Genomic DNA, 24,347 nt, shown 5'->3' on the forward strand with positions numbered 1-24,347 from the left:
TGTCCATGTTAACTGGAATCATTTTTACAACATTTTGTCTGTACAGAGGTAAAGGGAAGGGAGTGAGGTATTCACAGGGGAGAGACTACGTAGTTGACACTTCAGGACTGCGTTGTCATCGTGTCCAGGCGCAGGTCCTTCATCAGATCCGGATACGGCTTGGATCCGCCGGACTGTGGTAAACCTCGGGATAAACAGAGAGACTAATATTAGCGTAGACGCCATTCTTCTTATGATGTAATGTGTACATCAGGATTTATGAAATTTATGAACACACGGACCAGCATGTGCGCGCAAATGGGCATAAATACATTCGCTATTTAAACAAACGTGGAGCAGGACGTCAAAATGATTACTGCGTCGTGCTGAAACTAGCTAAAAAAAACTTGCATTGCGCCAAGCGTATGATAGGGCCCAACGCTTCCCCGCCATTGACTGAAATTTTCGGCTTTCTGTGTTTTCACTGTTATACGGTAGGTTTGCTATTACTGTGCCTTCACACTGCTGCCGGCGAGAGCATCAAAGTGGCCGGAAGTCATTCATTTTCAATGAGAGCCGGCGGCGAGGGTGGCACGGCTCGTCTTGGACAGTGAGAGCGGCGAGGAGAGTTGAAGTCAGGTCAACTTTCTGGTAATGAGCTATGACGCGGTTCGGCGGCAACCAATGGGAATGTAGAAGTCCTCCACTTGAGAGGATTCCAGAGAACGCAGTCAAGTAAACTTTGGTTCCGAACACATTAGTTCCCAAGCAAAATAGAGGAGAGGTTGATCATGTGAATTTGATAAGAAGCCGTGCAACACTATTTATAAGCAACATTTTTGTGCTAGACAACTTGTTTTTCAGTGGGAATACATATTAGATTAGCACTTAAACATGATCACAAAAGCCACACTACACAAATGGCTTTGTGTTAGCAAACATGTCACTATAATGTTAAAGGAGAACTCCGGGCATTTTTTAAGTTAATCTTGATCGATATATACCTTTGTGAGTACTGTCTATAGAAAAAACCCCGAACCGGATTGGTGCTTGCAACACGGAGCTGCTACCGCTAATGCCCAGAGCTCCCACTCAGCTAAAACGGCAGTTATGGGGGCATATTCATAAAGAGTGTTTTGTGCCTCTTAACAGACACAAAATTCCATTAAAATGTCTGTCCAACATGAACAGGGTCCTTACATGACAACAAGATGCGTTTAGCAACTTAGCCATTATTTAAATTCACCTAAATAGTGTTTTAGACAGCTAGCTGTAGTCTCGCGCTGAAGTCCCGTGGGAACTCCCGTTGTAGCCGGGAAAAGGTATTGTTGACTGAAGAGTGTGAGGCTAGTTCTTCGTCTGTATACTCGGGTTCAAATAAATAAGGACGACCATCAAACGCAAAAGCCCCATGTGTTCAAAATCTTCTATATTCTCCATAGTTACGTTACGAACCATTTCTTCTTCATTTGTGAGCAACTCCGATCATCCCTCTTCACACACACGACGCTCCTCCCACCTGCACACTTCTATTTACCTTTTTCCGGCTACAACGGGAGTTCCCACGGGACTTCAGCGCGAGACTACAGCTAGCCGTCTAAAACAATATTTACATGAATTTAAACAATGGCTAAGTTGCTAAACGCATCTTGTTGTCATGTAAGGACCCTGTTCATGTTGGACAGACATTTTAATAACATCAGAGCATCAGAGTGTCCACAAATCTTTCTACGGCATCGTTGGCAGGGCGGCGAGTGCGAATTTTGCTACTCACGCCGGCGGCGGTGTGAACGCACAGTTAGGCGTCTTCTGAAAGAGTACTGAATCTCCTGTTTAAAACACAGTCAAAGAAGAAGCAGAAACAAGCGATATCATATGTAAGCATATACATATGTAATATAACGCGATCATCACCATTAAACAGCATATAGATCAAAACTGCATAATGTTACTGAATGAAATGACGATCCAAGAGGAGGTATGGGACTGTACATTTGGGGTGTTGATCTAAGTCTTGATCATCGTTCTGAATCCCATCCAGATGTAGTCTTTGACAAAAACACTGTTTTCTCAGCTAATACGATCCATGACGCCATACAAAAAAAAAAAACATCCACTTGTTCCTGACGCTGGTATCTTTCTGAAGTCTCTACAGAAATGAGCAAATGAGCTGTTTAAACAGGATGCATCAAAATGAATGTTCCTTTACATTTACATTTACTTTTCCATGTGTCCTCTTGTCGACAGACTGAACCATGTGCCATGGACGTCCAAAAGTGAAAGGGCATCTATATACTTTATCCATCCAGTACAGACACCATCAGTGATTATGGGTTCTGTTTACTTTTGACAAGACGCCAGAGTAAGCAAGTGTCTGCTGTTAAGCCACCGAACGTTAGTGATGATGTAAAACTATTTGTCAAACTATTCCTCATGTTATATATATATATATATATATATATATATATATATATATATATATATATATATATATATATATATATATCAAGATCAAGCCCAATTTGATTTATCATGCCATGATTCCAGACACTAAAATCTCAGAACATATTTGTCATTTATAAGTTTACATCTGTGCTTTTCTTCTTGAAAAGCTACAGCTGTAACTGCTCAAGGTTGTTGTTGACTGATCATTACTGCAGTGATGTACATTTGTGTGCCATTTTATGTGAATGAACATATGCAATTCCTCTCTCTCTCTCTCTCTCTCTCTCTCTCTCTCTCTCTCTCTCTCTCTCTCTCTCTCTCTCTCTCTCTCTCTCTCTCTCTCTCTCTCTCTCTCTCTCTCTCTCTCTCTCTCTCTCTCTCTCTCTCTCTCTCTCTCTCTCTCTCTCTCTCTCTCTCTCTCTCTCTCTCTCTCTCTCTCTCTCTCTCTCTCTCTCTCTGTGTGTGTGTGTGTGTGTGTGGCTGCTGTGGAGTGGAGGCTGTTTCACTCTTTCTCTCTTGCCCTAAAAGAGCAAAGAAATGTCGCACTTTGATCAACCTCCATTCTACTGGTTTGTGGCTGTTTCTTTGATTTTCAGTCTTTTGGGTTCTAGTCGGCATGCATGTCTGTGTGTATATATATGCAATGTGTGAAACTGATGGTTTATCCTACTTTTAAAGGCCTGTAGGGAAGGTGACATCTGAACTAAAAGCAGCACGGGGTGGGCTACCCTCTGGAACTGAGGCTGCCTGACCTTGTAAAGGGGGGATTTGTAGCTTCAAAGTGACCAGAAGTCATTCAGCTTCAAACAGAGTTGGGGATTTGAGATGACATGAGGTGACAGCAACCATTGGCGAAGTGACAAAGTTCATGCAAATGCACATCAATAAGGCGACAACCATTGGGAGCTCAGAGTGAGTCTATCATGATCCACCATAATGATAAAAAATGTATAATAAAGGATAATAATTTAATAAATTATGGTATAAAAATGTTATATCTTCCATTAAACAAAACAATAAGCTTAGCACATAATTCAAGCTGCTCTTTTTCATCCAATAAAAGTGAATGTAGACTCATAATGACAAGCTTAAGAAATTACAAAAAGCCATACAATTATGACCTGAAATATAGTGTCAGTAATATGATGCTATAATCTAAGTCTTCAGAATTTTTTGAATATATTTTACACTCACAATTTGGTGTTGCACATTTTGAGATTATGTTCTACACACAAAGTTGTAATTGAAAAAAAAAATGTTTTTTTTTATACTTTTCTCAAGTCATATGGACGTTTGGCATTACTTTATAATAAGTAACAGTAATAAAAAAAAATAAAAAAAAACATTTGCAAACTATTAGTTTATAGTTAATTCATAGTTGATATATTGTAATTTACATTATTATATTAGGCTATATACAAATAGTGAGTTCTTTATTCATCATCGCAATTACTCAAATGAATATGCTTTTAAACCAACCTTAGAAATTTATTGCATTGTTATTAAGTGTTAATATATATATATATATATATATATATATATATATATATACTGTATATATATATATATATATATATATATATATGTGTGTGTATTTGTATATATATATTATAAACATTACGCCTAATTTATTTGTACAAAATTTAAGGAACACTAGAATATTTAAAGGCTTCATAAAGCACTTAAGTTATGCAATTTTCCCATTTTCTGTGACCTAATTTAAAGTGAGAACTTTTTACTTCTAACAAACAATTAGCGATACTCTTTATCTCAATAAACAATAATAATTTTTAAATGAAAAAGAATGAAAAACTCACTATCTTATTAATATATTAACCCCAAAGACTAAACTATATAAACTATTAATAAACTATAATAGTTGTATTAATGATTTGTACTTTATAACTATGTTTATTATAAAGTGTTACCAGAGTGGGTCATAATTTCCAGTCACTCATATTCATTCAGTCTAAAATAAGTTTTCATGCTTTAAATACATTGACCTGCCCTTTATTTCTTGCTAATTGCATTGCCTTCAGGTTATTCTTTTGAATTCATCCTTCAGTTCCTCCGACTTCTTCCGGTTCTTCTCTCTTCCTGTCCTTTGTGCGTAATACTTGTGTCCCATTCAGTGTCAGATGGGCTGCGCTGAAGTGGGTCCCCATAAACACTGAGGACATCAGAACAAACCTCTCTCAACGCAGTGTGTCACGTCTCAGTGACAAACAACAGACGCCACACCATAATTCATTAGCACCATAATTCATAACTGCTGCATCATCTTTCAGTTCGTACGTGTGGCACAGCCGTTTGTGTGTCCCCGTGTGAGTGGAGATGAAGATATTGATCCAGTAGACTTCGAGGCTTTGAGACCGATATGATCCTTCTACAAAATCCTTGATAAAATCTAGCCAGAGATGCTCACTGGGTTCAGAAGTCTGAGATCTCTAGTACTTTTATTAATATTATTATATTATTACTATTATGACCCTTTTTACAAGATAGTCTCAGATCTCCCCAAATTGTGTCTGTATTTCAGCTAAAAAAAATCCCCACAGTTTACAGTTTGTCATCATCATGAAAGTGTATTATCGGCCTGCTTTTTAAAGCCATAATATAAACTTCTGATATATGGTTTTCTGAGCGCACACATCCGAAGCATGCGAACAGAAATCTTGATGTCAGACGGCGTGTGAATTAATGTGAAGCTGCGTCACGCTGCATTGCATGCTGGGGCGGTGCCGTCATTATGGGAGGACCGCTCTCTGCTACTTGTAATGATATTAATATGGATACCTGTTTACCTTTTGTTTTGTTTTTGACTTGAAGTTAAATATTCACATTCTTCATGGCATCGTTTGCAGGGAAGAAAGGCTTTTTTTTATCACATTGCATGATCATTTGATGTTTTCACTGAATTCCGTTCACAATGTTGATCTGGTTACCATGAAAACAGTGTCACACGCTGGGCGCTCGCTGCTGCTTCATCCATCATATGGTAGAAATGAAAACACCATCAATAAGCTGATAGAAGTCGGTCGATTTCTTTGTCGGAAACGTGTAAATGTGACTGAAGTTGTATTGTTGTCATTGTAAATATTCACTTTCCCATATGGCCAGAGAGGGGAATCAGAGATTGTGGGTCACATTCAGCGGACAGACACCGACACACTGTATTTTTTGGTATTTATTTCAACAAATGACAACCAAAATCAAATCCAAAGAAGCCTGTGAACAGTTTTGCAGTGGTCGCGTGCAAGTTCTACTAATTCACAAGCCGAGTGCGAGTCACACTCACAAATGTTAGTTGTTAAACCAAACAAAATACTAAACTTTCAAAAACACTCAGCAATGTGATGTTGGGTTTAATCATTTACTTTAATACTAGGTTTGCAATCCTGCGTCTTTCTCGTCACCCCCTCAACCTGCTTTCCTTGGTGTTTTTTGTGTTTAGGATCATGTATGTGTTGAACTGCATTTATATGTGTTTTTAGAGAAGCCAAGGTCTAATTGTGTAAATATCTAATTTAAGGCTCTATCACTTCTCCACTTGCAGATATGATTAACCTTGAGCCCACTCTATTGCAGAGAAAGTTTATTTTTATTATTATTAAGTAATTAATTTTTATTTTTCGTACAATATCCCATATTTGAAATGAAGGAATTAGAATTTTAAGAGTAGGGTGAATATGATTGTAAAAAAATGAATTATCAAATTATAATTATGATAATTCTGGCGCACGCAATCATTGATCACCATTATAAGTGAACTCACGTAAAAAAAAAAAAAAAAGTGTCTGTCACTTTTCTTAAATGTCCAACTCTAAGTGCCACCTGGATTTCAGTGTAAAACAATGTGATTTATAGGTGTTCAGGAGTAACTAATGGTTCACATGTCAGAACATCAGAGACAGAAAATGTTTGAGGCAAATACTAAACACAAACACTAAATAATTGATTAATGACTGGACAAACATTTAAAGAAAAAGAGACTTTCGATTACTTCCTGGAGTGCTGAGAACAGTGTGTGTGTGTGTGTGCGTGTGCGTGTGTGGGTGCGTGCGTGTGAGTGTGTGTGTGTGAGAGAGAGAGAGAGAGAGAGAGAGGGGGGGGGGATTGTATCCCTGTATTGTGAGACTAGTACAGGAGATAATTAGCTGTCAGAGTGTATTACTGCTCTCAGCTGGAGCTGATAAACACAGGAGAAGAGCTCTCACCTACACAACCATACTCTGTTTTCATACTGTGAACACACAGAGCATCTAGAATTAACACTTGCCAAGTGCCAACTGCGAGTAAAATTTGTTGTTGGCAAGTAAATATAACATTACCAGTTGGCCAGAAACTTTTAATGGTTTAAATTGCAGTGTAAGAGCCAGATTTTGAAGTTAACACACCAATAATGTTTAAGAAAAACAGAGAAGACATTTTCTAAGACTATAGTGAGACTTTTTAATGGTCTGGTTTATTTTCTCCAATATTAAATGTAGAGTAATAGTAAATAAATAAATAATCAATCAAATTACATTTATTTAAAGTATGGGGTCAGTAAGATGTTTTATTTTTTTGAAAGAAGACTGCAGTTATTTGATTACAAATACAGTTAAATCAGTAATAATGATTGATAAAAATGTAATTTGGTGCAAAGCTGAATTTTCAGCATCATTACTCCAGTCTTCAGTGTCCTATGATCCTTCAGAAATCATTCTAACATGCTGTTCCCTATCGATACGGTTCACTCGTAGTGCGTCACGCATTGGGCAAATGTGTGAATTTACTGGCGAAAGCGGTGAGTCAGGCTTTAGGATGGCAGCCTCAGGCCCATCCTCTATCTAAGGCATCTAAACTGTGCCCTTATAAAAACGGCCGTTCGAGATGTTAGTGTGACCTTTTTAGCCCAGTCGGAGGCTGAGCTAGATGCTCACAGATGCTTTCTCCTCAGCCAGTTGGAATGCCTTGGACTCAGGATCAACGATGCCAATAGTTTACTGTCTTCCAGTCAGCGGATCTCGTCCCTGGGAGCAGTTCTCGATTCGGCCCAAATGTGGGCCATGCTCACGCCAGAGCAAGCTCTGGGGATCCAAGATCTTGCGGCGTCTTTCGAGGTCAGGGTTTCACACCCCCTCAGAATGTTTCAGGGGATGATAGGCCTTATGTCCTCCGCATCAGCAGTACCTCATTCCTACACATACTGTGCTGGCTGAATCTGAAGCTTGGCGTCACGGACGCCTCCGTATCATGGTGAACCACACCTGCATCATAGCCTTGGCCCCTTGGAAGGACCCTCGTCGATTCCAATCTGGCGTAGACCTGGGAATGGTCTCCACAAGGAAGGAGGTTTCAACAAATGCCTCCAACACTGGTTGGGGAGCTCTGTGCGAGGGCAGGCCGACTTCCGGCTCCTGGTTGAGCGCGGTGAAGCTGCTGCACATCAACTGCCTGGAAATGCTGGCAGTCTTTATGATCCTCAGAACCTTCCATTCAGACCTGAGGGGATACCATGTCTTAGTCCACTCGGACAACATGACAGTGGTGTCCTACATGAACCACCAAGTTGAACTCCAACAAGCCAGACACCTCTTATGGGCATGATTCAACCTGCGCCAACACGTGCCAGGCAGACTGAACCAAGGGGCAGACATGCTTTCCCGGGACAATGTATCCTCAGAAGTATGGACGCCCCATCCCCAGACGGTTCACATGATCTGGAGCATCTTCGGGAGGGCAGAGGTCGACCTCTTCGCCTGAGAAGACAATGCTCAATGCCCAATATATTTCTCAAAGGACAGAGACGCGTTGGCCCACAAATGGCCCAGCCTTCCCCTATACTATATAGCCTTCCCCTATCCCCTAATCAAATGGCCCAGCCTTCCCCTATATGTACCTAAGGTGTTCTGTGCAGCTGCCGGCTGGTCCTCACCGTCCACCTTTGCCAGATTTTATAGCTTGAACGTCACTTCTCTTCAAGCATGGGTCGTATCTGTGTAGCTGGGCTTTGACCTCTACATGAGCTCAACCAACATACTGTCTGAGTCTCTTAATGTCGGGCGTTTACCTCACCCTACCTAGTCTTGGTGCCCCCTGGGCCCTTATTCAAGCGTCCTGGGCCAATTCCCACCCATAATGGCTGGCTCTATATATATAATATATAAGCCAAGTCACAGTTCCATGGCCAAACCAGTTGAAAACCACTGCATTAGAGGATAGAGTCCAATATAAACTTTGACAGGTGGCTTGCATGTGATTTTATTGTATTATATCACATACTTTGTACTATTATAGCGACATTAATGTTCTATCATGATAAGGTATGTGTTTATGCAGGTACAATAAAGATTAGGAGGTGATATAAACACCAGTCAAGTTCAGGTTAGAAAATCCAATGTGTCCAGGAATTTCCTGTTGGAAATTAATTATGTGAATTTGATTTCTAATGATATTTTCTTATTGGATGCTAACATAACTCAACATAAAAACTTATAAAAATAAATATTGTATGAATTATGAATTAGAAAATTGTGTTTTAGGGCATCAAAAGGAAAGGAAAGAAAATCTTCAATCTACAATCTACTAATCTATGTTTTTTTTTTTTTTTTTTTTTACAAAACAGTAACATATACTAGGTAAGGAATCAGTGAGACATATACATACAGAAGAGAGAGAAGAACAAAAACAAAATAATAACAACTAGAAAAAAGAAAAGAAAAAAAGGGCTTAGTATTGTTGTCGATATTTATATTCTATAATAAAATATCAATATTAGTAGTGTTATTATATAGATAATGATAATCATGACAACAATAGTAGTGTTAGTTTTAGTGTTTTATAATAGTGAGGATAGTATCAGTAATGGTAACAACAATAACAATAACAATACATTAAGATTAGTCCATAAGCCATTGTGTATTAGTTCTAAATTATGTCTAATCTATGTTTTTTCAATCTAATACAGTTAGAGCTCTGATTAAAATTACACTATCTTAAATAAATTATTTTAATATTCAAATAATTATAATAATAAAAGTAAATGTGTATAGGAATCTCATGTGTCACAGCTCGTATTGTGATATTCTGTTTTGTTTCCTTAGTTCCTGTTGCCCTGTTTAGATTCGGTTTTCTGGGCTACTGATTTTATCCTTGTTTGTTTCTGTGGCTGTTATGTTCAGTCCCTTGCCGGTTTTCATTTATGATTTTAATGTGGTTAGCGGTTATCCCTGATAGTTCTCAATTATTTTGAAATAAAGACTGTCTAGTTGGTTCTGCTTCTTGCGTGGTTATCACATCGTTACAATATGTTAAGTGTGTTAAGTCATTGTCGTCTGTACATGTATTCAATGCATTGAACAGATGCAGATTGTACAGATCATTTGTAACGGGTAAGACATACTGTATCTACGAATGATGTGTAACACATTTACAAGTGATGAATAGTTGACACTATAGGGGATGCAGAAAGTGTTGTAAATGCCTTGAATACACTTACAGATCATTTGTAACGAGTAAGAAAGATCTATGAATGATGTGTAACACATTTACAAGTGATGAATAGTTTACACTTTAGATTAGGGGATGCAGAAAGTGTTGTAAATGTAAACTATATATATTTTACTACTATAAGTAGTGTGTCTGATTATGTAATCAGTTATACATTGATTATATTGCATGGGATGTCGTCTCGTCGTCTTCCGTTATTATCCACTGCAGTCTCCGCACTCAATGCAATTTGCCTGGATTTGTGAATTGTGAATCTGTTTCAGTTTTGCTCCGCGTCCATTTTCCCACAGCCGACTCCAAATCTATTCTCTCACACACTGGACCTGCAGCTCCAATCCAATTCTAGTACCTCAAAGTAGAACTGGCAATTCAATCCCGAGGTATTGATTCCTTCAGTTGGAACCAGCTTTCAGCTCTGATAGCTGCTTGCGTTGCTCTTAACCTGATATGGCCATCAAAGCTTGACTGCGGGCGTATAGGCACATCTGGAGAAATCGCTATGCTAGCTCATTGTGGCTCATTTTGCTAGCGCTAGAGAAAGCATGATGCAGTCAGCACTAGCTCTGACTCTAATGGTATCATCACCACCAAGTAGTTTTCAGTGAGGTGAAAGAGAGCTATTATACCTGAGAGTTTGCTTCAGTTTCGAGTGCTAGAGCACGCAATAGACTCGGGTCAGTTTAAACAGAGTCCGTCACACAATGGTTTTTTTTGTAGAACTGATAACCCATGGTTTGAAATAGTAGATAAACAAGGGGATTCTATCTATCTATCTATCTATCTATCTATCTATCTATCTATCTATCTATCTATCTATCTATCTATCTATCTATCTATCTATCTATCTATCTATCTATCTATCTATCTACCTATCTGTCTGTCTGTCTGTCTGTCAAAAAAAAAAACAGACAGGCGGCAGTAACAAATCACCTTCAAAACATTTTTTTTCATGCACGTCTCATCTCTTTCAACTCAAAGGTCAATCCTCAGATCATAAAACAATCCAACTTAATAAAGTCTTAAAGAAGCCCATGAACGGCACATGTAATTGCTTCATTAAAATATACTTATTAGTCCGAGAATAATTGTATGTCTCTAAGCTCTCATTCAACACATCACTGAAAGGAAATCGCACATTTCGAGCTTAAATCTGAGCGTCTCATGAAGCCAGTCTTGTCTAATTGCTTCTTTGAAGCAGTTTGAAAGAGTTCATGCAATATTTTTGGAACGGAAAATGTCTGGCAAAATAATTTTTATTCAACCACAGATGTGATGCTAAAGACTTTCCGTAACAGCTCGTTCATTTAGCTAAATTTAGCTCAGGGATTTGTAAACTATACTGATAAACGCTAATATAATGATAAAGTACCCATTAATATCATTTCAGGTGAATGAGATAACATAAACATCATCAATAAACAAGAAATGCATTGTCATGCTTACATAAACTGTGAGGAACATATGGTTAAGCCGTTGTCTGTGAATGATTCCTAAATGGATACAAAGACGCTTGCCTCAAGAGGCACTAGTTTATTACCACGACCTTTGGTATAGACCCATCAAGCAAAACAAATCCTGGTTGTAAAGCTGTAAAACACAAACACACCTACTCAGGATTTGAATTTCATTCTTTTTCAATATAAAGCAGACGTTCCAGCTCTGCTCTGCTTTAGTGTGCTCCGACTTCAACTGCACACAGGACTGGAAAAGAAGGAATTAACAGCAGTGAATTTTCAACTAACAACAGTGAAGGTAGATATAATACATTTAAATGAAACATTTTGTAATTAAAATTTGATCCATATTATTGACTAATATAAGATGTCCATGTATAAAATCATCTAAAAATACATATCTGTCGAAAGATGATTTGTGTTATCTTGCACAAATGTTCAGTTGTTTAGCTAGTCAAGAATGCTTTCCAAAATGTGTATCTTGATAGGATTGTTTCAACCCACAAGCTGTCGTGACAATGAACAAACAATCAACTCAACATTGAAGTACTGAAATTAAATCGAGACTGTTTGATCCATAAGAACAATTATGTCGCTATTATTTTTTGCCATGTGAATCAATTGAAGTCAACAATATTTTTTTGTAACCCTTTGATGCACAAGCTATGCAAACCATTTCTAATGCACAACATGGGTCTAAAAAGACCCGTATTAATCTCCTATGTTATTTCATGCATGGCTTATTTATGAATATTCTAAATATCTTGTTTTCAATGATCACAAATTCATATTTTAATATTTCCTAGGTTTTGTGTTAATAGCCTACATCAAGTTTACACACATGGGTCAAAAATGACCCATCTATGCAAGCGTGATAAAGCAAAAGAATAAAGAAAAGTTTTTGTAAAAATAACCAATTTCGCAGTTATTTAGATCAACACTTTTACTGTAACACTTGAAATATGTTTATTGGCCAGTTTGTCACACATAGTATATAACCGATTTCATAACACAGAAATTGAACTGTAGTGCAGTGCACCTGTAGTGAATTGTGGTGAATGGAACTGAATGAAAAAAAAAAAAACCTGACAAAATAAAATCACACGGGTACAGCGCCATCTTAAATTGTCATCTCAGTGCTTACATGTCTCACAAATGACAACTACATGTTTGTGCTCCTTGCACACGGGCCTGGTGCACTCTTCGATTGGCCCCTCCTGCTGATGTCCTCCTGTGGCCGGGTGGTGGCTGCGTTTTATTGTTTTGTTACATTTATATAGCGCTTTTGTCTGAACTCAAAGTGCTTTACATGGAAGGGGGGAATCTCCATACTATGACAGCAGCCATAGTGCACCAGAACGCCACCACACACTGGCTTATTGGTGGAGAGGAGATAGAGTGATGAAGCCAATCAGTATATATATGGGGATAATTAGGAGGCCATGATGATGGACAGAGGCCACTGGGCAAATTTGGCCAGGATGCCGGGGTTAAACCCCTACTCTTTTTCTGAAAGACATCCTGGGATTTTTTGGAGGTGCCCTCCAAGTGCCTCTTCATATGGGGCATGACAAGCTCCTCGACCATGCAGCTCCTTGATGAATAGCCGTCGTGTATTGGTCACATCACCCATGTAATCAGCGTGTTGTGCAGTGAAGCTGGTGTAGGCATTGTGGGTGGCAACATCCAGCACATTGTAGTATTGGATTTCTGGTTTCTTAACACTGTTATCATCCACTTTTTTCATCATGCATAGTGCTCAGGAGGACAACAGCCTTTCCCTTCTTCGACACATAGCTTACCATGGTCATGTTACCATTGAATCCAAATTATGACCTATGCTTCTCCCTCAATTTGGATTGCTTCATCATGACAGGCGGTATGTCTGGCTTGTTCTGGGGAAGAGTCCACTGACAGACATAAAGGGTGACCGATAGCATTGATTTATGACAACAAATAAAAATGACGAAATATGGATATACAAGGTTTCCGCCCGACAGCGAAAATATATACTTGTACGTTATACTTATACGTTCTATTTCAACTTTTATTTTGAAATGAATAGAATAGAATATGTCAACATCAAGCTAACTAATAGTATTGGATATGTTTCTCTTTCTCACTAGTAATGGATTTCAAGGTCAAGGTAACCTTAGCCTAAATGTTCAAATATTATATCCTGTTGTCTTTCACAAAATATAAAACATTTTCTGTGACAAAAAAAAAGACAAAAAAAAGACTTACATGCATGAAATATACAAAAGCAGCCGTGTTGAGTTGTGATATGTGTGGGAGGTGAATAGTTTTCTGCAGTAAATATGTTCCTACTATTTACAAATATCAAAGGTTCCTATATGGGTCATATTTGACCCATGTGTGTAAAATTGACGTAGAAATACATAAACTGTGTTTTTTTTATGAAGTAAGAAAGGAAAAATAAACATAATGATTTGTGGAAATCAAAAACAAGATATTTAATGAATACCTGGATTAATAAATTATTAAATACATTTCTTTCAAAGATTCAGCATAGAAACACTCAGCCATTATTGAAATAACATAGGGAATGAATACGGGTCATTTTAGACCCATGTTGTGCATTAGAAGGGTAGTGACACAAAAACTATTTTTATTCGAAAAATAAGAAAGGACAAATTTAAATAAGGATTTGTAATGATCTAAAACAAGTTAATTGAGGAATACCTGGAATACTGAATGATGGAATTAATTTCTTGCAAAGATATAGAAAATGAAAACTCAGTCGGGTCACTTTAGACCCATGTTTTGCATCAAAGGGTTAAATACTGAAAAATTGGGTGTTTAAGTTGAAAAAGACTGAGTAAAAGATGGAAGAAGATACAACGTGTAGATGGTACAGTATCAAACTAAAAACAGATTGTTAGTGATGCAGCAAGAAGTTTTTTTTTTTTTGAACGAAACAAAGCTAAACACCATTTAGCTTTGTGGGAAATGGGGAAGAAACATGCTAAACACCATTTGGATAGCATTAACATACGTAATGCCATATTGACAGAAAAGACAGTGTGTGTTCCACATGTTTCTGAATGTGTTGTCCTGTTGTTATTGTTGGATGTTTCACATCTTTAAAAAGCAGTAACTTTAAACTTAGTGACGAAGAAACAAAAATATGGCAAAAGTGAAAAACCTTTTGAATATTATTCTCTGCATTTCATACACAGACTCAAGGACATGTTCTGCGTATGTCAAAGATGTGCAGGAAGATGAATTACAGGATGCTGTTTGATTATACTTTGTGTGTGTGTGTGTTAATCAGATGGGAAAGCGGCACTTCTCGGGGTTGGAGGTGACCCTGATAGTGTTGTTTTCATTGGTACTGGTGGTCGCTGTCGCATTGGTCGTTGTACTGGCCACTGGGGAACCAGGGGTGATGAGAGAAGGTAGGTGATGAGATGCCACTATTATCTCTTTGAATGACGACATGCAGAGACACGAGCACACGTGTATAACTATGCATGGATAAAAAAAAATCACTCTATGTTCAAATTGTTGTGCCATTTTGACAAAATAAATAACCAATGTGATTTATCTCTTTACAATATGAATATGTCATTCAATAAAGTACTGTGATGTTTAACAGATATATTAGACACAAATGATTACCTCAAAAAAGCATGGACAGTGGACAAACATATTGTCCAGTGGGACTGCAGCTCTTGAGGAGTTTATTAACGACAAAAAAACTGCACCCGCTTCGTCAAGGACAGTGAGAAATGCTCGTCTGTTCCACTAAAAAAAATAAAAAATGTCCACCCCGATTGTTATCAAGGACACCCAGCAGAGAGAAAACCAAAAGCAGAGACAGTGTACAGAGACATTGGTGAATAGCTCACATGGGGACGAGGACTCAAGCACGCACAGACAGGGTTATTATGACAGCTGTCACTCTCAATTTCAATTTACCGCCCTGATGTTGGTCAAGTGGTTTATATTTAAAGGGAACAAATTGAGCCTAGGACAGATGGATGGGTGGGGGGAGTCTCTGGTTTCATGCATATGACCTTGATTTAGGGGTACAGGGTACAGATGGAGATCAGGTTACAAAAAAAGCTATATATATATTTCTGGTAAACATCATGTGTAGCAGGTCATTTAGATACATGTGGTGTTTGATATATGATTATATCAGATTGCATACTGGTCAATGATTACAAAATAATAGCTGTCGGGTTATGTACGTTTGAAAAATAATGACCTTGTAAATTTATGTTGTATGGCAATAAGCCAGAGTTTGGTTAGTGATTTTGCAACAGTCAAGGTTTAAGAAAGTGGTTAGAAGACATTATTGTTAAATCAGCTAAAGGATGTTTACTTTTGCCTTGAAAATTGTGGTACTAAAATCAAATTCAACTGATGTTTGGTCACACGTGTTTATATTTGTTTTTATTGAAGAAAGTTATATGTAAACAAATTGTAACTTATTAGGCAGCACAGCTGATTTTGAGTCAAGAAATAAGACATTCAACATTCATTCACAAGAAAGTTCCAATATTACTGTTTTCAGATTCAGGATCAGGATCAGACATCGTCCCGGAATGTCCCCAAATTCCAGATGGAGAGAGAGTGGACTGTTTTCCAGATGGCGGTGCTTCCAAGGTAAACTGCAGTGGACATGGCCTACTACATTCCATATAAACTCCCAGCATGCTTTTCTGAATCTTCCTGTGTGTCCTTACAGCAAAAATGTGCCGAAAGAGCATGCTGTTGGAGCCCCCTGAATGAGACTAACGTCCCCTGGTGCTTCTTCTCCAAAAACCACGGCTACAGCGTGGTCAGTGAAAGCAAGCCTGACAGCACACGTGAGTTCAGCCTGAACCAGGACGTTGCTGTAATAAAACAATATGACACGTATCATTGGGTTTAAGATAAGTCTTTGTAATACCTCTTTTGTCACGAGCCAATTATACAGAGAATATTTAAAAATTGTGAGTGGTGTGGAATAGTGGATGTCACCATGATATATCACCATTGTACCCTTGATCAAGGTTATATCAGGTGGAACAGTCTCTTTTTATTATTCTATTATATGCGGATATTGTGTGAATCAAATTCCACTGACCTTGGTCTTGTGGTGATACATAAAGATGTTTGTATTTCAAGGCTTAAAAGAAGGCTTTTTTGTTGTTGTTGTGTTAGCAGTGTTTGCTTACCATGACTATTGCTCATATGGCTTTAGGATAAACTCCGTTATACAACTTGTAAACATTTGTACTATGGACATACGTGATACCTCATATACCATTCCAGTGACATTGAATGAAGGACCTGAGCCACACATCTTACATTTCCTTCAGAAAATGCACAAATATACTTTCCACTGCTCACTGATTTTTTTTTTTTTTTTTTTCAAAATTGTAAATAAAACAAAACAAATATTGCTCAATGTTGGTTCATGTTAGTTAATATATTAACTAATGCTAACAAATGAGACCTTATTGTAAAGTGTTATCGAAAATATTATTTAAGTTTTTCTACTTCAAAATTGTAATGGTTTAATTCAGTGTTTCTTTCCCGTTTCTTTGTAAAATAAATAAATCAGTGTGCTTTGAAAAGTTTGTTTTTGACCATGTAGTAAGTAAAGCAGACAATTCACCAAAAAACTCATTGGAAAATGTTTTGCTGTAGATATTGAGGCCAAGCTGACAAGAATGGATGCTCCATCTCTATTTGGAGATGATATTAAAGAGTTGACCTTCTCCGCTGAAATGCAGACAGAAAACCGCTTTCGATTTAAGGTCTGTTTACCAACTGACACAAATAGCCACGGCATCATGTCAGTGTAAACATGTATATAATGGCGTGCAACGTTCTCTTTGTTACCAGATCACTGATGCAAAGCAACCCAGGTTTGAGGTTCCTCACGAGCATGTGCAGAATCTCCCTTCCAGTCCTCCCGCCGGCCCCCTAAAATACAGAATGGAGCTGATCCATAAGCCCTTTGGACTGAAAGTTTGGAGAACATCTCCCGAAAGAATCCTGTAAGTGGCATCCACTTGGTTTTTCTTTTTGTCTTTTCTCTTCCTTTTCACAGATGGATTATATGTTGACTCTTTGTGAGCTCAGTGCATCGCTAACAATGCAGCACAGAATCATTTTAAAACGTTTCTTTGACTATATAAGGAGCAATCACAATAACACCAAAAAAGACAGAAATTAGAAGCATGAATAGAATGAGGGAATCCGAATAGGTCTGAAAGAAGCCTGAAGCAATGCAAACAAGCTTTCTGTAAAGGAGCTGGTCTTCGTCTCGCTGTCTAAATGCTGTTGATGGAAATGGTTTTGTTTCCTTTTGTTATTGTCTGCCGTCATCTGTGCGTTTTTTTTTTTTTGTACACTGTTGAAAATGAAAGGCATGAAAATGGCCAGTCCTGATTCCTAGTTCTTACACGTGTTCAAGTCGAATTGTATTGTTTGTAAGTCACAGTGACTATCAGGCCAGCTTTATGGATGGTGCATCTGTCACATAAGCAATGTACGTATATTCAGTTCAACTTTCATCAGCAAGGCAAGGGCAACCTTTTAGTGCACACTGTATACTAAAACTGAGTGAGAATGCCATTAAAACTTTGTTGTCAATATATTTATGCAGAACAGACGTGCAATACATGATGCTTAAATTAATTAATTGACATTGAAAAATGATAGTTTACAAAAAAAGTGTATTAGGTTTCAAACTGACAACCATTTCATTTTTTTTGGCATTAATCAAAGGAAATTATCAGTGCAAGACATCAGTTTATTTCCATTACAAAGCTACATTTCTGTTGTACGCTGTGAAAGCTCAATATGTGTGAAACATACTTTATACATATACATCAAATGAGCCAAATTAGATGCTTCTTTCTTTATTAAAACTTTCAATAGCAGGATCGCCCATTGAGAAATGGGCCTTATTTCCAAAGAATAGAGAACCACAGTCAACAAAAGCCACATTTCCCTTTACGTGGCCATTTTCTTGCTGTCTGAATGCATGTTGCAAAACAATAAATGATCAGTAATCTTTTATCTCCTGAATTGTATTACTTTAAAGCCTAATAATAATGGCTTTAATCATAGAAATGCATGATTCATATAAAGGGTTTCAGCATATATTGGTATTTCATAAGAAGCGTAGTTGCACAATATGCTGATTACCTTATCTTAGTGATATTATTTTTAAAATTCCAAGAAGTTTAGATAAGAAGATGTGTTTGTCACAAACACAGAAAGATTCTTAGCAGTCAGTTTAGATTTGGTTTTGAGAATAAGCAGTTATTTTCCTTACATTACAAAAGATGATCCTTCCGATCCTATAAGTCGATAGTTGTGTTTTCATGTGGTTTGGAAGTGCATTTTTTTAGTGTTTTTGGACCCCTCTTGGTGAAATGCTGGAAGGGTGAATCTGTACACGTGTTTTCCTTTAAGGGTCTCATGACATTCACAAAATGAACTATAAACTTACTATTTACAGCATTTCTAAAACTCTTGTTCCATCAGGTTTGACACAACCCTTGGGCCGCTGGTTTTCGCTGATCAGTACCTTCAGCTCTCAGCTAAACTCCCCTCTCACAATATTTATGGACTTGGAGAGCATGTCCATCAGACCTTCCGCCATGACACCAACTGGAGGACCTGGCCTATCTTCACAAGAGACGCTTTTCCCAATGGCGTGAGTCACAATATTTTCACTAAGTTTTTGTTTCTAAGTTTCAAGTTTTTGAGGGATATCCTCGCCATTCTCGAATAAAGGACTGAGGATGTCAAGCTTCAAAAAGGATGCAAAAGGATAATACAATAATCATATAAGTAGTTCATAAACATCATGCAACATATTCCAAATATGAATTATATTTTATATATGAAGTCATATGACTGAAATTAAATGTTCATTGTTCACTGATAATTGCTGCAATCGGATCAGTGAGTCAGCAGAACTGAATCAGTCTGAACAACATTGCTATTTTTCCGAGAACTAGGGCGTATATCAAGATTTTCAGTGAATTGCAACTTAAAAGTTATTGCATGTTATCAGAGGACTTAAAATATACTGCAAAAGTTATATATTGTGTTCCAGAGAAGAAAAAAGGATGACTAAATGATGACAGAATTGTTGTTGTTTTGGTTAACTTTACCTTTATTGAGCTTTTTGTAACTTACTCATATAAATTACTTTTGTTGGAATAACCCAATGCAATCAGGTTCATTTTGTCATTATTAACATGAATAAAACAATTAATTTAAATATTTAACATGAATCACATTGTTTAGGTTACTTAACAACACTTCTGTGTGGAATTAGACCTGGCATTTGTGTTCAAGACAATGCAACATAAATAGTCTCATTAATTTACAAAAGGTTGAAATTTGCCTTTACAAACAAGAATGCCTTTTCTTTACCCCAGGGCACACACAACCTGTACGGACACTACCCCTATTTCACATGTCTGGAAGATGAGAGCGGCCAATCCATTGGAGTTTTCCTCATGAACAGCAATGCTATGGGTAAACAGTGATTTTATTTTGTCATTGTCATTGCTTTTTTTTTTTTTTTTTGCATTCCCAGTAACAAACATGGGCTTTGCCGTGGGCTAAAGTCATAATCTTTAACAACATGATTTGCAATGTCTGTGCACAGCATATATAGTGTGTCTTGATGTGCGTGTGTGTTTGGAATGGCTGCTTTTGCTTATTAAGGTTAGCAAATTAGGGCAATTTCAGTTTTTTTTTTTTTTATGTCTGTGTGCAGAGGTGACTATCCAACCTGCTCCGGCTGTAACCTTCCGAACTATTGGAGGAGTTTTGGACTTCTACATCCTGGTTGGAGACACACCGGAGGCAGTGGTGGATGAGTTCACGAAGGTGAGCGTTGCTGTCACATATAAATAGAAACACTAACGACACTTGTTGACGAAAGTGTCTGCATTTCAGAAATGCTTTTACATGTTAGATAGAGACATGGCGAGGTGGGCTGTACAAACACTACACATAAAAGTATGTGGGAAACCCGAGTCCGATCTGATTAAAAGCAAAAAAGAGAAAGTGGCAAAACTTGATTTTGATAGTCTACGTTAGACATTCTACTAAGTAACTTTGCAGCTACATGTCCATTAGCAGTTATAAGAGTATTACTACTCTGTATGCTTATATCTGTTAACACTTTATTTTGGTGGTCCGCTAACAGACACTGACTTAGAAATTTTGCAAGTACAACTTATTCTACTAAGCCTAACCCTAACTTAACAGTCCAATACTATAATCAGAGTTAGTTGACATGCAATTTCAAAGTTATTTATAGTTAGTGAAATAAAGTGTGACCAAAAAAAGCTACACATATGTTTTAAACATTTAATTTAGTAACAGAGTCAGAAGTTGAATGCACCAAATCTTGTATAATAATACATTTTATAGATTGTTTATTCATTCATATTTATGAATTGTGGGAATATTTTAAACAAAATACAAAAAATTACTATGCAAAAATACTGACTGATCAGTTAATATTCTGCAGTCAATTATTTTTTTATTTTTTTATTTATGTTTTGGAAATTGACAGCTAAACCACTATATTATAAATGATAAACATTACAAAAATATATTAGGAATATTCCATTTCTATACAAAATGCACTACTCAATTTTCTGGAATACTTTATTCTGATTGGCAATTTTCAGAATTCTGCTGTCAAATGTTTTTGTACAGTATGAAACCATTGAATGTTATGTTATTAATTACAAATATTATTAAATTCAAAGATAAAACAATAATGAAATATAAATATCACAATATTATAATTTATTTTCCTCCCTACTTCTCCACACTCTTATATTGTATATATATATATATATATATATATATATATATATATATATACTTATCTGAAATAAAAATGGATAAGACCTATATATATATTTATATATATATATATATATATAATAATGACAAAAACACACAACAAAATCACTAAAACTTTAAGTAAAATAAAATGAAAAATATGATAATAAAAACTAAAACAGAATACCAAAATTACACCTGTCCATTTATTCATTTCTTTTTTGGTAAGCAGCCGTAATAAGTTATTGCAAAATAAACGTTGACAGGGTGATCAGGAGAATGCCATAAATTCTTACCAAAAACTTCATCCTTGCTAATTGATGTTATCTCGTGCTGAAGGTTGAAGTAAAATCATACAGGCCCAAATGAACCTTTCGCCTGAGGGAGTCCTGTGATGTTCAGCGTGTTTAACATTGCTTTTTGTGTCTCCAGCTGATCGGCAGGCCTTTCATCCCTCCATACTGGTCCCTGGGCTTCCAGATCTCTCGCTGGGACTACGGCAGCCTGGACAAAGTGAAGGAAGTCGTGGAGAGGAACCGACAGGCCGGCCTTCCGTATGTAAGTGCCAGGAACAGAAGGAGGGGTCCTCGCTTTGTTCTACAAAAAGTTGATTCCATCCTGCTCTTCAAAGCCACGATCGGAAGCACGGAACCAAGCTTTATAAATAATAACTTCCCATATGTGGATTTCACCTGTATACGCAGTTAGAAACGTTTAGCACCTTATGGTAGGGTTTTAATTGCCGAAAGATGTATTGAAGCTCAATGTTTGATGTAATTCGAACAAAGAGGGCATTAGCATGTCAGGATATTGCATCTCCGCCTGATTAGCATGAGCAAATTACTGGCAGGAGAATCTCACCATCTGCTGATGTTTGATGGAAGTCAAGCCTTCAAAAATCAAAACTCAAAACTGACAACAGTGAGTGGACAATGTTGGCGTGCAAAAGAGGCATAAAGGATTAGTTAAGGACAAGACAGCTTGACACAAATATTAACATTAACAACCTATTTAACTTCCCTGATTCGATGCTGAAGTGAAACAGGATGTTCAATGGGAGAAGAAAACTTTGATTTTAAGGGACTCAACGTCAAACCATTATTCATGTCCACATGTTTTGTGTTTCAGGACGCCCAGATCACTGATATTGACTACATGGAGAACAAAAAGATCTTCACCTATGATATGGATAAATTTAAGGATCTGCCTCTGTTTGCTGACTACATGCATGATAAAGGGCAGAAATACATCATCATACTGGTGAGCCATTGCTATCCAAGTTATATTTGTGCTAACGTTTAGAGTTATATAGGTTGGCAAGTTATTTCTGATTTTTGGACAGTTTAAAAGTGCCCTTTTTGGTAGGATCCTGCTGTGTCCACAAGTTCAAGGATAAATGGACCCTATGGAACACTTGATAGGGGACATGCAGCGAAAGTTTGGGTCAATGAATCAGATGGGGAAACACCTTTACTGGGAGAGGTAAGATTCTCCAAAGATTCTCCTGATTGTGGGATTTTGTTGCTTAATTGTTACTAGGGTTGGAATTGAAAACCGGCTCTTATTTATAAAACTTACTGAACTGAATGATTTTCACGATGTTTGGTTTTAGTAATTGCTTTTGGACATCTGCATTTTTACTCTAATGGGGACAGATAACATACATCGTAACCAAAGTAGTCTGATCTGGGACTCATTTTTGGTGTATTAAATAAATTATTTATTTATTTTTATTAAAAAAAAATATTATCATGGCCATGCATGAATTAAGAACTCGTTCACACAATTTAATAATTTGTTCTCTCGTTTTAGTAAATTATGACCACAATTTTATTGTAAATATATTATATAATTCATATTAGAATAATTTGTAAAGGATCATGTGACACTGAATTACTGTATGGAGTAATGATGCTGAAAATTCAGCTTAGCATCACAGGAATACATTACATTTTAAATTATATTAAAATAAAAAAAGTAATTTTTTATTGTAATATTGTTTCACATTTGACAGATTTTACTGTATTTTTGATCAAATAAATGCAGCCGTGATGAGCTTAAGAGACGTATCTTCTTTCTCTATATATATTATTAAGTATAATTATTAACAGTTTACATTACAGTTTAGTGGCGGAGGATTGGTACTACAGTACTTACTCAAAATAACTAAAAGCCTGTAATCGTAAAGTTCACACAACGCTGTTTTCAACAAAAAACTGAAAACTTGTAATGCGTTTTAGTCGTTCATTTACACAACAATGGCGTTTTGTGGGACTGAAAATCATTATTGTCTCTGTGTAAACTATAAGATTGAATTTGTGAAAACGTTGATGTCATGCGCATATGTATTACGTGTTAAGTCTACACTCTAAAAAATGCTGGGTTGTTTCAACCCAATTTTGGGTCAAATATGGACAAACCCCAAACGTTGGGTTAAAAATTTAATTAAAAAATTTAATCCAACAGCTGGGTTTGTCCATATTTGACCCAAAATTGGGTTGAAACAACCCAGCATTTTTTAGAGTGTAGGCACATATAGTTTTTATTTACAAAGTGACATCGCCAACAACTTTTTTAATCCGTGTGAACGGGAATCGCTTTGACAACGTTGTCGTTTGTACGCGATAAACGTAAAGGAAAAGCTTACCATCCACCTTTTAACCCATTAAGCATGATTCCTTCTATTTTAAGAGTCGATCATATTGTATTTACTGACTTAGTTTAATAATTAATCTTGTGGTGTCATGTAAAACTGTAAAAACAAAATTGAACCTTGTAAAAAAAATAGAATAGGTATTTATTATGAAGTAGAATACGAGATATCGAGGAAGTGAAGGGCATTTGGAGTTACCATGTCATAGCCACGAGAGAGGCCATTCATTTAACATCTGTAACCTTGAGTTAGATCATTTATTAACCACCCCTCAAGGCAACAAGACACATATCACATGGCAATATCACTTGTGATTATTTAGCCGATTAGGCAGAGGCAGATGCTAATTGCTTTTTTATAGTTTTATTTCAGGTCAATGTGTGCATTGATTTTGCATTAGAGTTTAATATCACGCTTTCATGCACCTCAGAGCCATTCGAGATGAGGAAAAGAAAAGAACACAAGAGGAAATG

The 24,347-nt window shown here is 36.9% G+C and overlaps 1 protein-coding gene across 1 annotated transcript in view; it reads left to right on the top strand.

Annotated features, from left to right (window-relative positions):
* The first annotated feature begins 11,580 nt into the window (after positions 1-11,580).
* Positions 11,581-24,347, top strand: part of si (sucrase-isomaltase) — a 53,343-nt gene continuing 40,576 nt past the window's right edge. The window contains exons 1-12 of the mRNA XM_079621024.1: positions 11,581-11,670; positions 14,668-14,791; positions 15,916-16,007; positions 16,090-16,210; positions 17,037-17,146; positions 17,235-17,389; positions 18,888-19,059; positions 19,793-19,892; positions 20,137-20,249; positions 21,654-21,779; positions 22,350-22,481; positions 22,587-22,703. Coding sequence (XP_079477150.1) covers positions 14,668-14,791; positions 15,916-16,007; positions 16,090-16,210; positions 17,037-17,146; positions 17,235-17,389; positions 18,888-19,059; positions 19,793-19,892; positions 20,137-20,249; positions 21,654-21,779; positions 22,350-22,481; positions 22,587-22,703 — 1,362 coding nt within the window. The 5' untranslated portion in view covers positions 11,581-11,670. The remainder of the gene's footprint in view (positions 11,671-14,667; positions 14,792-15,915; positions 16,008-16,089; positions 16,211-17,036; positions 17,147-17,234; positions 17,390-18,887; positions 19,060-19,792; positions 19,893-20,136; positions 20,250-21,653; positions 21,780-22,349; positions 22,482-22,586; positions 22,704-24,347) is intronic.

Source organism: Phoxinus phoxinus (genome assembly GCF_949152265.1).
Source record: "Phoxinus phoxinus genome assembly, chromosome: 8".
Lineage (NCBI taxonomy): Eukaryota > Metazoa > Chordata > Actinopteri > Cypriniformes > Leuciscidae > Phoxinus > Phoxinus phoxinus.